The 15814-nt window shown below is 37.4% G+C and overlaps 1 protein-coding gene across 1 annotated transcript; it reads left to right on the top strand.

The window, feature by feature from the left end:
* Positions 1–7571: 7571 nt before the first annotated feature.
* LOC131308456 (glycosyltransferase BC10-like) lies at positions 7572–11837 on the top strand. Its single transcript, XM_058335392.1, has 2 exons — positions 7572–8532; positions 10726–11837. Exons 1-2 carry the CDS (start codon positions 8008–8010, stop codon positions 11365–11367), a joined length of 1167 nt encoding a protein of 388 aa, XP_058191375.1. The 5' UTR covers positions 7572–8007; the 3' UTR covers positions 11368–11837.
* Positions 11838–15814: the final 3977 nt, after the last annotated feature.

Raw genomic sequence — 15814 nt, 5'->3', positions numbered from 1 at the left:
GTTCAGGCATTCAAAATTGATGAGAAATGATGGTCAATTAAAGTGAATCAATTCAACTCTGTTAAAGAAAAACTCACAACAACAACACATGTAGTCCTCAATCATTGGAGGTATGGGCAGGGGAGAATTGGAAACAAGGCTAACCTTTGGCAACTGATTTTGATTTGGGTGATGAATGTTGTTTTCCAACGACAAGAGAAGAAAAGCAGTGGGGACCACTAGCGAGGAAATTGCCTAATTCACCTTGGCTTCCATTGTGTGATTGTGGTCGATGGCGAGAAGAAACTAGACATAAGTGCCCATCGTCGGCAAGAGGAAGGAAGAGAAAAGATGTGGTGTTTTGACTAGTTTTTGCCAATTAGAAGGTAAAAGGGGGAGAGAGCATATGAAAAGACAAAAGAAGTGTATTGTGCATGATTTTTATAAATGAGGGAGTCAGTGTGGGTAATTTTTAAGAGGTAGAATCGTCATTTCTTTCATTCCGTTTACGGAGTTACTCATTTTTTCATTTCAAATAGGTGAGGGGTCTATTTGGGTGGTTTTAAACACTATGGGGTCTCCATGAAAAATAGGCATAGATGAGGGGATCTTTGTCGAATTTCACCATAAAACATTTTGAGATTGTTTTGCAATTTTTTGTCAACGTAATCCAAGATGTATGTACAGTAAGATTCCATTAAACTAAGACTCATTCTACTTTCTTAAATAAGTACTTAAAAAATTAAGATTTATTTTCAAGTTTAAAAATAATGAATTTACGAAAATAATTTTTTAACTTTTTTTGCAAGGTTTGAAACAAGATTCATATTGCATATTTTTTTATTTCAGTAAGTCTATTATTTTTACGCTTAAAAATTGTAAATAAGTATTTATTTTTTAAGGGGATAAACTGGAACACTACCTAAGCAGTAGTAATTTTCTTTCGTTATCATTAAACTTTCTACCTCTTTTTGTTTTGTTTTGTGTTTTTTTTTTTTTGAAGAGGCTACTCAAACAAACGGCCTACCCAGTATGAACTGAAAAATAAGGTCAACTCTGCGGCCATTTTCAATTTCTAAGAGGTCAACTTCATTTGCCTCCTGACTCATAAGCTGACCCGGCATTTGCGTTATATAAAATAAAATTAAAAAAAAAACCCTAACGAATATACAATAGATGTCATCAAATAATTAATGTGAAGGAACCAGTACGTGGATTGGTTATGTTCAATGGAAGAATACTTTAAACCGAAATTGAACCGACAAACTAATTTATTTAGTATTTCAAAACTAAACAGATGGGCACTAAATTAAAAAAAAAAGTCCGAAAACTCATGCCCCTGGAATTAACAATGTTCAAGTATATAAACGCGAACGAAAAGAGAATATATTAGACTAATTGGTACGGTTTGTGAAAATAACTATAACTGTCAGCGAACAAAAGTAATCTGAAATTATTAATTTAAAGTAAGGCGAAAAAAGTGAAATATCAAACCAGAATTATAAAATAGAATCGGGATAAAAAAAACAGAGGCTCGCGTATCTCACAGTAGCATCATTAAAAAAAATCACTGCCTCACCAAGATGTACAAGGTTTTTGTCAGCGACCGTCTCCCAAGATAAAATGTTAGTGGCACCGCATTGAAACTGTATGGCCAAACTAAGTTGTGTTTGTTATCCCTCTTGAACAACGGAACTCTACGAAGAATTCAGAATGAGAAAACAAACGAGGAGGAAGATGGGCATGCAGGGCTTTGTAGGAGATGAAGAGAAGATTGTTCTTGGTGTGTCTAAACATGAAGCTAGGAAGATTAATTTTTTTATACTACAAAATTTAGTGGACGACACTACCTATGTGGGAGATGCATTATATATGCAAACACCAACTCGAAGCTAGTGAAAAATGGTTGAGAAAAAGATTTCTTGTGGTTGCTGAAAAAACCGCCTTATGAAGAAGCTGTTATAATCTGTAAGCTCTATAGGTCGAGTTTTGCCGTAATGGTTAGCAATTCCATATCAAAATACACATTCATTTGTATCCTCATTATTATCAAGTCGTACTTTCTTTTTGTTATTCTTTAGAGCGTCGTATAAGTTTTGTGAAATGGAATCAATATATTTTGTAATGAGCGTGTGAGAGTTAGGTGTTGGCCAAGAAATTCAACAAGCAAAGGCAAGCGTGCAAGTTTTCAGATAGTGGCTCAAGCCAGTGTCTGGCTCAAGTCCAGCCCACGGTTCTGATCAGCAAGTGGCTCGAAAATCCCTATTTATATAGCTTTTAGGTCAGAACGGTGACGACACTAGGAGAGCAGCCGCATAAGCTTTGTTTGATGCAAGGAGACATTTGAGAAGGGCTTTTACTTTGTTTCTTGGAGTACCCATGAGATCGAAGGATCTTTGAGCAACAAATCCAACTCCAGAAAGTTCCTACAAACATTGATTTAACTTAGTTTGAATCACTTCCGGTGGATTTTTGGAAGAGTATTGAAAGACTTGAGGATTCAAGGCAGTAGCAGTTAAACACTTGGTGTGGTGAGCGATGAGTCGACGAATAGGTCTCGAGTCAATTAGTGAGGATTCACTATTGTATTTTATAGGTCGATCTTTTGGAATCACACAACGTTTATTTTTATTGTTTGATTCATTCCTACGGTTTTTACCCATTCAGAGATTTCCTGCGTATATCTGGTGTTTATCGTGTTTTGTTGATTTCCTACTTATTATTCCTTGGTGATTGGTAAAGTAGGAACTAGGGCATTTCATAATCAAAAGCTGCAGCTGCTCTCCACTTGTATATTGCAACCATAATTGGTACTGAGGTTACAAGCCAGACTCTCTAGGCAGCCCAAACCTGTCGAGCCCAAGCTTAACAAATACAGTACAATAGACTTGAACCAAGTCTTCTTAAGTCCAAGCCCAAGAGTTATGTGGAGAAAAAAAAGATTAAGAGTTCTAGGCCCAAACTTAGGGCCTATCCAATCCATGGGGCCACGACACCAGCCCGGGCAGTAGCGGTGCGCGTGTGGTAGATGGGTTAACAACTACATATCCCAAGTCCTCGCCCTTAGAAAATTTGGGTGCCCTCGAGGGGTCAATTGGTCTATCGTGTCCTTAGGACAGAACGAAATTCGGACTTGGTTGCTCAGTTTCCGCTCTTCAATTCTCCTTCCATTCTTTTGTAGGCTCATCTCATTTATACACGCTTGGGAATTATAAACACAGTAAAGACAAATTCATGACAACATCATTGTAGCTCGCAAAGTGTTCCATTTCTTAAAACACAAAAAGAGTGGAATGAAGAGGAATGTGGCGGTCAAGCTAGATCTCAACAAAGCCTATGACCGGATTTGCTGGGACTTTCTTATTAAAGTGGTGGAGAAGATGGGCTTTAGCCCTATTTGAATTGGATGGATCAAAGAATGTGTGTGCTCTGTTAAATACTCCATTACAGCAAATGGGGAGCAAGTGTGCAGTGTTGATCCTAACAGAGGCCTCCGTCAAGGTGATCCTCTATCCCCATACCTCTTCCTTATAGCTTCAAATGTCCTGTCCGTCCTCATCAACAAAGCCATTCTTAAGAAATCTTTGGTGGGAGTTCGTATGAGGAAAAAATGCCCTGTGGTTTCTCATCTTTTGTTTGCGGATGATTCTTTGATTTTCCTGGAAGCAAATTCAAGGTGCTGCAACAATTTCAAAGATCTGGTGTTGGGCTTCAGTGAGGCTTATGGTTTGACAATCAATCTCCAAAAATCCAGTCTCTTTTTCTCCTCAAATACAACAATGGAAATGAGAGCTAAAATCAAGAATATCTTTGGGATGGAAGAGATGACAGAGGGAGCAAGGTATTTAGGTCTTCCTATATTTTGGGGGAGATCTAAAAAGGAAGCGATGGCCTTTATCAAAAACAAAATTATGGGAAAGATCCAAGGTTGGAACAGAAAGGTACTACCTCAAGCTAGCAAGGAAGTATTGATCAAATCGGTAGTGCAGGGCACTCCAATGTATCCTATGATGTGCTTCAAACTGCCTACATCCCTTTGCGCCTCTCTTAATTCTGTTAATGGAAAGTTTTGGTGGGAAAATGGTGATGGAAGGGGTAAAATTCAATGGGATTCCTGGGATAAACTAACTGAGGCAAAAGGAAACGGAGGAATGGGGTTCCGTGATTTTGAAGCTTTTAACGATGCTCTGTTAGCTAAACAATGTTGGAGAATGATTTCTAACCCCGATGCTTTCTGAGTTCAAGTTCTGAAGGGTCTCTACTTCCTAAATAATTCTCTAATGGAGGTTGGGAGAGGGGCCTCCCCATCGTGGTTATGGAGTAGCCTTTTAGTGGGAAGAGACCTTCTTGGTCAAGGACTTAGGTGGAATGTGGGTAATGGAGACAGCATTAATTTTTGGGGGGATAAGTGGATTCCGAACTGGAATGATGGAAAACCAAGTGCAACTCCTCCTACAGACTGCCTCTGGTCAAAAGTTTCAGATTTTATAGAGCAAACGACTAAAGCCTGGGATGTGGGGAAGCTAATGAGTTGTGTGCCTGAAGATGATGTCAAAACCATTGTAAAGATTCCAGTTAGCATCACAGAGGGAGGAGATAAGATTATATGGGAACATACAAAGAATGGGTCTTACACCGTCAAGTTTGGGTACATGCAAGCCTTTTATGCCAAGATGAAGGCAAAGATTCAACGCCCATCATCTTCTCACCGTGCCCCCAATAAATTCTGGAAAAAGATATGGGCTACGCCAACAATTCCTAAGGTACGTCAATTTATCTGGAAGGTTATTCGAAATTGGGTGGCATGCAAAGATAATTTATGGAAGAAAAAGTGTGCCAGTTCACCACTGTGTCCTATCTGTGAAGGGGAGCAAGAAACCATTGAACACATTTTATTTCGGTGCCCATGGACAGTGGCAGTATGGTCTGGTTGTGACCTATCCTTCTGGGTTCAGGAGAAACCAATTGTTGCAGCCGACAAATGGTTCGAGGATTTGCTTTGTGGGGAGTTAGCCAAAGAAGCGAGTCCAGAAAGAGTGGGCTACATTTTCCAAGTATGTTGGGCAATTTGGAAGGCCAGAAATGATTGTGTTTTCAATGGTGTCATGCCCATTCCTGGAAAAGTTATAGAAAGAGCAAAGAATGCTAACACCGATTTACAAGCTGTCTTTTCGGGGGCCAAAGACCATAAAGTAACAACAAGAGGATTGATGAAGTGGATCCCCCCGCCCCCTTCATTTCTCAAATTCAACTGTGATGGAGCGTTTTCCTCCTCCCGCAGCTTAGCTGCCTTCGGCTGTTTAGCCCGAGATAGCGGTGGAGTGATGCAATACTATAGAGCAGGCAGAATTGTAGCATCTTCAGCATTGGTGACAGAAGCTTGGGCCTTACGCATAGCATGTGGGATGGCTAAGGATTTGGGAATTGATAAAGCTGTGTTCGAATCGGATTGTCGAGTAGTGATGGACTGTCTTAATAGCAAGGTGGAGCATTGTCAGTGGGAGATAGCAGCTATAGCAGAGGACATCAAGACCTGGGCTTCTCAGTTGAATTGGGTTTTTGTTTGGGTTCCTAGGGGGCAAAATAGTGTAGCTCATTTGTTAGCTTCCTCCTGTATAGAGAGAAATTATAGTGTTAATCCAGGTTGTATTCCGCCTGGACTCGATTCCCTTCTTCTGAAGGATAAACTTGGTTGATCTCCTGTAATTAATTTTGACTTGTAAAAAAAAAAAAAAAAAACTTTCTTTTCCCAGGAAATTTGGGCATAACTTATCGACTGCAATGTGTAAAACACAGAAAATCCATCCGCTAAATATATGAACTGACACGACGTTACCAATTTATTAGTGCGTCACTTCTTAAAAAGTCATGTGCGCTTATATATTTTTCTTGATCAACAATTCCTACTGTTCAACTATCATATGGCAAAGCCAAAACACAATGACACCACCCCGCCCCCCCGAACGCTGAATTGTTAAGCATGGAGCCAAAACAATGTTTTGGCGATGGTTCTATTGTTTTTACATATATTGTATCTACATACTTTCCCAAATAAATTGCATACTCTAATGGCATTGATTCTTCTACATATTATACTTTCATACTTTGAATAAGTCAACGGATATGGAATGTTTAAATGTGTAAGAAAGATTTTTATATCCAAAAAAAAAAAGATTTATGGAATGATTCGATGTCATATGATTATGTTACATAGCTTACTTTATAATTTTCATCACAATCCAATAAATTCTTGCCACTTGTCGAATCCACATCACTTCTCACGAAAAGTCATCCTGCAATACTGTATCGTATAAATAGAAAATATTTTCAAACTTCCAATCTGTGACATAGCATAATCTTTACTGTTTCATCGAAAAGAGATTTTTTTTCGGGAGGATAGCTCCAAGAGCGCCAAATGGCAATATATTGAATTTCTAGAATTTTAAAGTTCTTGTTAAAATAAGCTTCAAGTGGCGAATTTAAGTGCCCATATATAGTTTAATAATAATGTTGAATCAGTTCGTTTTTATATCTTCCCTCTCACAATCTTTTCACGAAACTCGAAAGGATTTGACCAATCCTTTATTCTTTTCACAAATATAAAGATAACAATAGAGCCCAATTAATTATATAACTTACACTTAACTTTCTCATTTATTTTTTCTTTCCCAGTATAAATAAATATATTTTTATTAAACTGTGTCACTTCCATTTCTAAATCCTGACTCCACCGCCGGAGTTACCTATGAACAAATGCATAATTACTACAATAATCTTGCAATGACAATGTAAACGAGGTGACAACTTACATTTCCATTTTTTGAAAAAAGTGGGTTACGGACATTATTTTTTGACATGTTAACATTTGTAAAAAATCAAACTGACGGGTAGTCAGGGCCAACCCTAGAGTAAGGCCCGAGAGGCCGCCACCTAGGCCTTGAAATTTTGGCAAAAAAAGGGGTCACGTTAGAAATAGGTACAAGTAGTAGTTCGCATGAATGTATTAATCTTTGTTGGTTGAGAGGTAAGATACACGCTCCATGGTCAAGTTCGAGACCTACCCTACGCCTTTCTTTTTGGTGTTTATTTTTCAAAAAAGGATTCCATGTGAAAATTTGCAGTTGCTGTATTTCAAACTTGCATAAGAGAACCCAACAAAACACCAAAGCCAGTAGAATCGACGTGTGTTCTATGTACATTGTGGACTAAAATTGTCATAAGATAAACTTATTCACGGAGGAGCCATGAATAAATTTTACGGCGCTCAATCTCGGCCGTCCAAAAGTGTTTTGAAAAATCCGGATTAAAAATGTTCTATTAACGGTAATGGATTGTTTTTAATCCAGATTGTCCATTGCACAAGCGGCTCTGCCGTGAGTGTTTCACTTTATCAAAATAAGTACTTCTTTGGGAATAATTACATATTTTTTGAATTAAACATGATATGTTGCGATAGAATAATTTGTCTTATAAAGTGAAATAAGTACTTATGTTTTACTCCGTAAGAAGGGAAGCTGGAACGGGGCAGCTTCTTTCAATTGTCATGTATACAAATTATTTTTTATTGGTGTTTAAAAAAAAAAAGGGCCCAGCTTAACCATTCGGCGGTTTGGGCCGGCCGTGCCGGTAGTTGATCAAAAAGAAAAGAAACCTAACAGTTCAAAACCTTGTCGGAAGTCGCTGGAATAGTCAGATCCGGATGGACCGGATCCACCCACACTCCACCAGCTCTTGCCTGCACCGTAACAGCGTGACTCTGCACTGCATAAGCAAATATTCTTTTGATTCTGTATTTGACTTCTCCTCAGATCAAACCCTTAAGGTATGAAAAAAAATCAAACCCTTATGGCTGTTGACTTCAAGATCCTACTGGGGAAGAGTTTCAAATTTGGAGAAGCTTTTCTTTTCCAATCCTTATGTACTATAGGGTTGCAAATTTTGAGCTTGAGAAAGGGGTGTAATTTGTTTTGAACAAGTAGAATCCAAGGTACCCAGAAGGCATTTTTGACATTTTTCTGTGGGAGATAGATGCAACCAAGTGTAGTGTCAATGGTGGAAAGCCAGGAACCTACTGTTACAACTAGACCAAACCAATATAGGGTTTTCCCACAGAGGCTGCTTCGGTTACTTGTACCTATCCTGCTCTTGTGTGTTGCCATTTCATTCATTAGCATATATCTGATTAGGTACTTTGGATTTCAAACCACACTGCCCAAGGCACTAGAGAGTTTCCAAACCTGTGGAAACGCGGGGGAGCGTAATAATTTAGAACACTGGATTACGCCTCCGACCGATTTGCTTCACAACATGACTGACACAGAGCTGTTCTGGAGGGTGTCATGTGTTCCGCAGATAAAGGAGTATCCATTTGCGAGGGTTCCGAAGATTGCTTTCTTGTTCTTGACTAGGGGGCCATTGCCATTGGCACCGCTTTGGGAGAGGTTTTTTGAGGGGCACGAGGGGCTATATTCAATTTATATTCATGCATTGCCATCATACCAACTTAATTTTTCGTCATCATCAGTTTTCTACCAAAGGCAGATTCCGAGCCAGGTATGTTTCAAACCAACGTGAAATGAAAATTTGTGCGGTCATGTTATGTTTGTGTTGATTGTTCGCCCTTCTTTTCTTCTAAGCATATACATTTCCTCTTCTCCCTAAAATGCTGAACTACTCGCTCAAAAATTTCTGCCATAGGATGATTGCGGATTAATAACTCCGTTGTTAAAGATTGCCGCTGTTGGGGTGTGATTTCTGTTAAGTATAGTTCAGTTGAAGATTTAAGCTTTCCAAGTCTGTTGAATTTCAATGACTGCCAGCTTCTTTTTCTACCAGCATGAACCAATCAAAAACTACTTTGCACCTTCTTTTTCTCTTTGTTCTTCTGTTGCTAACTAGAACTTGGGTTTTGGTTGGAACGGGGAATGTAATGAGGATAACAGATCTGACTGAGGAAAATACGATAACTTCAATGATTAGTGCGGGTCTTTCCATTGGATTTAGAGTTGATTAAGCGGAAGCAGACCACAATATTCCACACTCAATCTCAATGCCACAACTCTTACATTTGGGGCGGTGGAATGGGGAAAAGAGACCTGATGGATATGCAGTAGCTGATGTTCACTTGATTTTGATAGGAAGAAATATCACAGTAGATTGGGAGAGAACGTAAGATTATTGTTCTCATGTCTTCTGAATATAGAGTAGTGAATAGTTTTGGTGCTGCTCATGGTCCTTTGCCAAAGTAGTTCAAAATACGTCTTTTTCTGGTTGGAAATAAGATCTAATCAATGACAACAGGGGAAGACTGTACGATAGAGGTAGTCTTCTTTGTACTATTCTACAATGTACTTTCAAACGATAATCATTAAATAAAACACCTTAGTTTCTTAACTGTTCATGTAAAGCACCCTTGTAGGAGTATTTTGACCCATTCTCTTATATTTTGTCTTGCAAAGCTATACTCTATCTAGATATCGATTGAAAGATATAGAAAAACTTTGGGATTACTTCGAATTGCTAAATTCATTGTCTTAGAATGGTATTGTGCCATGTTTGGAATGTGTACTCTAATACGTAAATCACTAGGGTATTAGCATTTTCTGGTTACATGGTGAATCCTCATGGATGAAGCTTACAAAACAATATTGCACAATCTCAACTACAATACCAAAATCCTTGCATAGGCCAAAGCTGGGGGACCCAAATGCACAAAAAATAGGATTATGTGTTAAATAGCATGAGTAATACAGTATCTTGTCTAACAGACAAACAATAGTTCCTTCTATACGCAAGAACCTAATGGATGGGTTTATGTACGTGTGCGTGTCTAAATAGGCGATAAGCAGAAAACGTGATTATACACAACAAGACAACATAAGCACCTATCTCAAGTGGTATCACAGTTATCCTGTCTCATATGGCATTATGTGGGGATATTGTTTTGCTCCATCAACTAATGTTAATATTTTTGCTCGATCCTAATTGAAGAAAAGCGTGAAACCGAGTGATTTAACTAGAAACATTTTTGAAGTGTAGTGTGTCACAGTTCTTATCCTGCCTGATATGGCATTATGTGGGGATATTGTTTTGCTCCATTAACTAATGTTAAGACGTTCTTACCACATCCACTTGTCTCTTATCATTGCTCTCTCTCTGTGTCTCTTGGATTGCCTTGGGTTCTATCCTCCTTCGCCTTCGGCACCCCTAGTCTTTGAGGACTAGTTGATCTCCCCGGATCACCTTGGGGGCTCCCAACACAAAAAGACAATCTGACAATCTTGTGTTCACATCCATTAGCTTGTCATTAGCATATGAGGCCTGCAGTCAAAAGGCAATTGCAGTTTCGTGATTTTTCGTTCTTGTCATGCTAACAAGTAGGAAGCAGAAACAAATGAATCGTGGCAATTCCAGTTCAATCACTGGTAGTGTGGATTCTGTGAATTCTTCTTGTTATCTTGTTTCAACCATAGGAATACAATATCTTACATTTTGAATGATCTATTCTTGCATTTGAGATGCCAAAATATACACCTGGACCATTAATATCTTTCAATGATTTCAAATGTTATGCAATGAACTCTCTGTCCAAAATTTTAAGGTTGCATCCATAAGTAATTACTTGCTTTCATCTGATTCATTTTTGTATGCCTGTTTTTACTTGATTCGTTGAGTGTCGTACTGTCATTTAAAACTAGTTCATGCAAAGTTTGTGTATGGTTGACGAGTCCTGTTCTTTATGGACAGCTCACAGAATGGGGGATGATGAGTATGTGTGATGCGGAGAGAAGACTTCTTGCTAACGCATTGCTCGATATCACCAACGAGCGGTTCGTGCTCGTCTCTGAATCGTGCATTCCTATCTACAACTTCAGTTTTGTCTACCCGTACATAACAAAATCCAAACACAGCTTCATGGGCGCATTCGACGACCCGGGCCCGTACGGGAGGGGACGCTATGACCACAACATGTTGCCGGAGGTCACCGTGGCCAACTGGCGTAAAGGTGCCCAATGGTTCGAAGTCAACCGGAAAGTTGCAATCTATATCACGAAAGACACCAAATTTTATCCAAAGTTTTTGAATTTTTGTAGACCTCATGCCTGTTACACGGACGAGCATTACTTTCCGACCATGTTGACGATTCTAGCGCCAGATCTCTTGGCGAATAGGAGCCTCACCTGGACGGACTGGTCGAGAGGTGGGCCCCACCCCGCTACGTTCGGAGAGGCAGATATCACGGTTGTGTTCTTGAGGGGACTACTTGAAGGTCAGAGCTGCCTTTATAATGACCAGACAACTTCGGTGTGCTTGCTTTTTGCAAGGAAATTCGCTCCTAGTGCATTGGAACCTCTGCTCCTCCTAGCACGAAAGTATTTTGGCTATTGACATTCGACGGGCAACGGAGTTTGTCAGTGGTACTAAAAGTTATGCTTATGCTTTGGTTGGACTACAGAATTGTGCAGGAATTTACTGAGAGAGAAAGGGATTTTGAGAAAGAACGAAGTCTTCCGGAGAACTTGGCAACGTGTCTGCACGCGTGAAAGGATTCTTTCGTCGTGATTTTTTCTGTTGTATACTACCAGCACTCGCTCATTTGCGGTGAGAGAAATTTAGAGATGTAGAGAAATCTAGCAGTTGATTCTTGTATGGTAGATGTATTCTTGTACTATTGGTTTCCGGGGAATATTTTCATTGTCATGTCAGCGTCTTTTTTCTACCTAGTGTTGTTGCAGTTGCAGAAAGAGTGCAAGTGTGCCATGGTTCCTTCCTTCCAGGCTGTGTAGTGTGTACAGTGTACCCATTGCTTTTCTAGGTAAATCCCACAAATTCAATATACAAACACAGTTTTAATCTCTGCCTTCGTCTCCTTATCTTCTCTCTCTCTCTCCTCTTATATCTTTGGAGCTGTGTCGAGCTTTTATTGGAGCATCTCTAATGGTTTGAGCCATTTTTTCAAGCCAAAGTTATTTTTTGGTTTGCTACGGTAGAATTTCAGTAAAATTTGGCGCAGTTTGTCCGGTGGTTCCAAAGCTTTTTTTTTTTACCTTAAGTCATCACAACCTTGGATCGCTTAATCATTCCATAGAGATTTGAACCCGAAAGCTAGCAACACACAAATGAGAAATGGAATTTTTTTTTTACCCGCTTATGGTCATTTTGGCCTAAATTTGTTAGAACTCGCAGTATTATCTGACCTGAAGTAACATATAGTAATTCCATTTTTTCAGATCCGTCAATTTGTAAAACCGGCTCTGATGATCTCATCGAAAATTCAACAAGCTTAATTTAATGATCTTTATCAAAAATTATGCCGAAATGATTACGGGTGTGGCCGAGCCAAAAGGAAAATCCCGTATTATTGATGTTTGGTCGTGAACGAAAGAATTGCCAAAAATAAAGTATTTAGTGCAATAGTGATTTCCATCCTACGCGGCAAAGACAAATTCAAAGGAGGGTCAGGAGCATCTGTCACCTCAACTTTTGAAAATTCCATTGTACTTGTAGAGAAACTTTTAGGTATACCGGGGATACCAAGCCCCATGGTATTTCCTCCGGTTCATTTCTAATTTTTCGGCCATTTTCCAATTGCGCTTGGATAATCGATTTCGTTCATTCTGTAGAGTTCGGCAAGAACCATAATCATGTCAGAAATTGTATTCATCGGACTTTATTTGATACATGATCGGCACACGTGAAAATTGATGAAAACCCAAACTTAGTCAAAAAAACACACTGAATCAAAACCCATTTTTGGTTTTTTTGCAATTTTCATGTGTGCCGATCATATATCAAATAAAGTCCGATAAACACAATTTTTGGCATGATTAAAGTTCTCGCCGAACTCTACAAAATGAACAAAATCGATTATTCAAATGTGATCGAAAAATGGCCGAAAAATGAGAAACGAACCGGAGGGGATACCATGGGGCTTGGTATCCCCGGTATACCTAAAAGTTTCTCGTACTTGTAATAGTAGTAGGCTCCGGTCCGAAACAAAAAAAATTCTTATTTTTTAATAAAGTAATTTTAAGCTCAAATATTATGGGTTTATTAAAATTTAAAAATATACAATATGAATCTTTTTTGGAAGATCTCGATGAGATCTTTTATACGATGCAAAAAAAATTGAAAAATTATTTTTCATTTACTTTATTTTTTAATTTGAAAATATGAAATAAGCTGCTTATTTTTTAAGAAAATTTCTGGAACGAGCCGTAATAATTTTTAGCGAAGTTGAATATTTCTGTAAGCTCATCTTTCAAAGAAAAATTCAGACAATTAATGCTACTTTTCTAAATGGGTCCTGCTATTGTCTGCCTAATAGGCAAAGCTATGTATTCCGTTCTCGTAATATTTTACTAATTATTTTTTAGTTGTGTCAGGAACTTTACTATTATTTCTGTCTCAATTTAATTACTATTTTTGAAAGTTCGTGCCACTTTTCAATTGATTATATCTTGTAATTTATAATGTTTTAAGTGATTTTGAAAATATTGTATTATAGAACAAATCGAGATTTATCAAACAAGATCTATATTAGATATAAAATTTATTACCAATTTAAAGATATAACTAGTTTTTTTATTTAGTTAGAATAAAACTGAGACAAGTAAATTGGGACGGAGGGAGTACTATGCTTTAGTTGTGTCAGGAAAGCTACTGCTGGAACAGTTCTTTGTACTGTATTTACAATAATAAATGTCGTCCTATATCTTCTCGCTCCTACATGACAATTCTGTCATTTCACCATTTTGTTCTCTCTTTTTACATTTAGGGGTGTTTCATCTAACAAAAATCACAAAAAAAAAAAAAAAATGTATTTTATTATTCGTTTTCACTACTAAAAATCGCTAAAAATTAACGTATTTTACCAACTGGTTTTCACTAACAAAAAAGTTTTTATCAACTCAATAACTTCACACACATATCCAGCAAAATCTTTTTCATTACCAACTTAACGCATTTTATCATCTCGTTTTCACTTATAAAAAAGTTTCAGTATTTTACCATCTTATTTCTACTAACAAAAAAGTTGTCTAACAAAAACTTTTTTTTTGCTACAGTAACTCTACTCACAAATCCATCAACTTATTCACTATTAGAAATACCTAACAACTTCTCAACCACAAATAAAAATCTACAAATTTTTCACTATCGGAAACACCATCTTATTCACTACCGAAAACACCTTACAACTTTTCAACCACAAATAAAATTCTACACAAATTTTTTACTACCGAAAACACCCCTAAAAAGCAGACCCATAAAATTCCGTTCCGGCAATACTTTTTTTCAATCAGAACTGTTTTTGGTTTTTGGATCCGAAGCTGAACTGATTCATCAACAACTTTCAACCAGTTGGTGATTATCTACTTCTTTTATTTTTATTTTACTTTTGTACTAAAATAGTAGAAAAAAATATTGAGGGCTTTTGTTTGGTTTTGGTTTTGGTTTTGGTTTTGATTTTTTGGAAATATCCAAGATAAAGTTCAAAATTTTCAAAAAGCCAACTTTATTTTAGATATTTTTAAAAATATTTAGGTAAAAGTCATAAATTTTTTATTTTTCCAATACTACAAAAGTTAGGCTAACGAAAAAATTTAAATAAAGAAAAAAATTCTAAAAATCTAAGCAGCGCCTATTAGGAGGTGTTTCCAGTAGTAAAAAATTTGTAAATTTTTATTTGAGGTTTGAAAAGTTGTTAGGTATTTTTGGTAATAAATAAATTGTTAAGAAATGTCAAGTTATTTCCGGTAGTAAAAATTTTTTTGCTGGGTATGTGAGTGAAAAATTTATTGAGTAGGTAAAAACTCTTTTGTTAGTGGAAATCACTTGGTAAAATACGTTAAATTTTTAGTATTTTTTTTAATGAAAATGAAATAATAAAATACATTAAATTTTTTTGTGATTTTTGTCAGTGAAAACGGGGTGTGGACTCCACAATTAGTTTTGAAATTTTCTACTCATGAATTGTCTTACCTCTGTTTAGATGTGTCCCTGACTCCTGAGGTGAAGTGGAGCCGTGGACCCATGACGGTAATTCTTGAGATTCTCAATTCAGAGGTAAATGGTTAGTTTTGTAATTTGATCCACATGTCAATTGAAAAGGCAGGATTCTCAATAGCTGTAAAGCAATTTATTGCGCGTGTCCTACACTTTCAGACACAGCATAGGAACTGGCGCTTTATTGATGCGCGTGTCGTACACCATCATCTGCCTTCTGGGCGGATATTAGCATTAGCGTTAGTAGGAGTAATAAATAGAGAGAGATAGAGAGAGAAATATTGAAAGTAAGGAGAATCTAAGGAAAATTTTTGAAAAATTCTTTTTGAAATTATGAAGAGAACAAAGCGTGGTCCGTTCCTACTAGGAGTATGTGATGTCAACGCGATTGAGACTTGGGGAGAAGCTACTGTACTGGTCTCCATTTAACCCTTAAGATTACGTACTGAGTCATGCACAACACACATAACTCTAACCTTACAAAAGAAAGACAATTGTAAATGAGGTGACAACTTATATTCTCCATTTTTTCTTACAAGACAAGAAATGGGTGACCCTAAACAAACAAACAAGTTTCCCTTCGCTTTTTACTTTCATCTTCCTATTTTGTTCTCTCGGAATCTCAAAACCTTTCTCATTTCCGGTATGCACAGATTTTCATAAGTTTTTCTTCACTTATGACTATCATTTATTTCTTTCTTTCTTTCTGCTCATTACCCATTACCTGAAAAATAAATAAATAAAAACCACCCTTAAGACCCGCATCAAACAAGTCTAGTAGTTCTGTAGTTGACCAGTTTTCTTCCATCTTGTTTATTTCATAGAGCCC

The sequence above is a fragment of the Rhododendron vialii genome, chromosome 11a, assembly GCF_030253575.1.
Source record: "Rhododendron vialii isolate Sample 1 chromosome 11a, ASM3025357v1".
NCBI lineage: Eukaryota > Viridiplantae > Streptophyta > Magnoliopsida > Ericales > Ericaceae > Rhododendron > Rhododendron vialii.
Note: the sequence above shows the minus strand (reverse complement) of the source record. Positions and strands in the feature narration are given on the sequence as shown.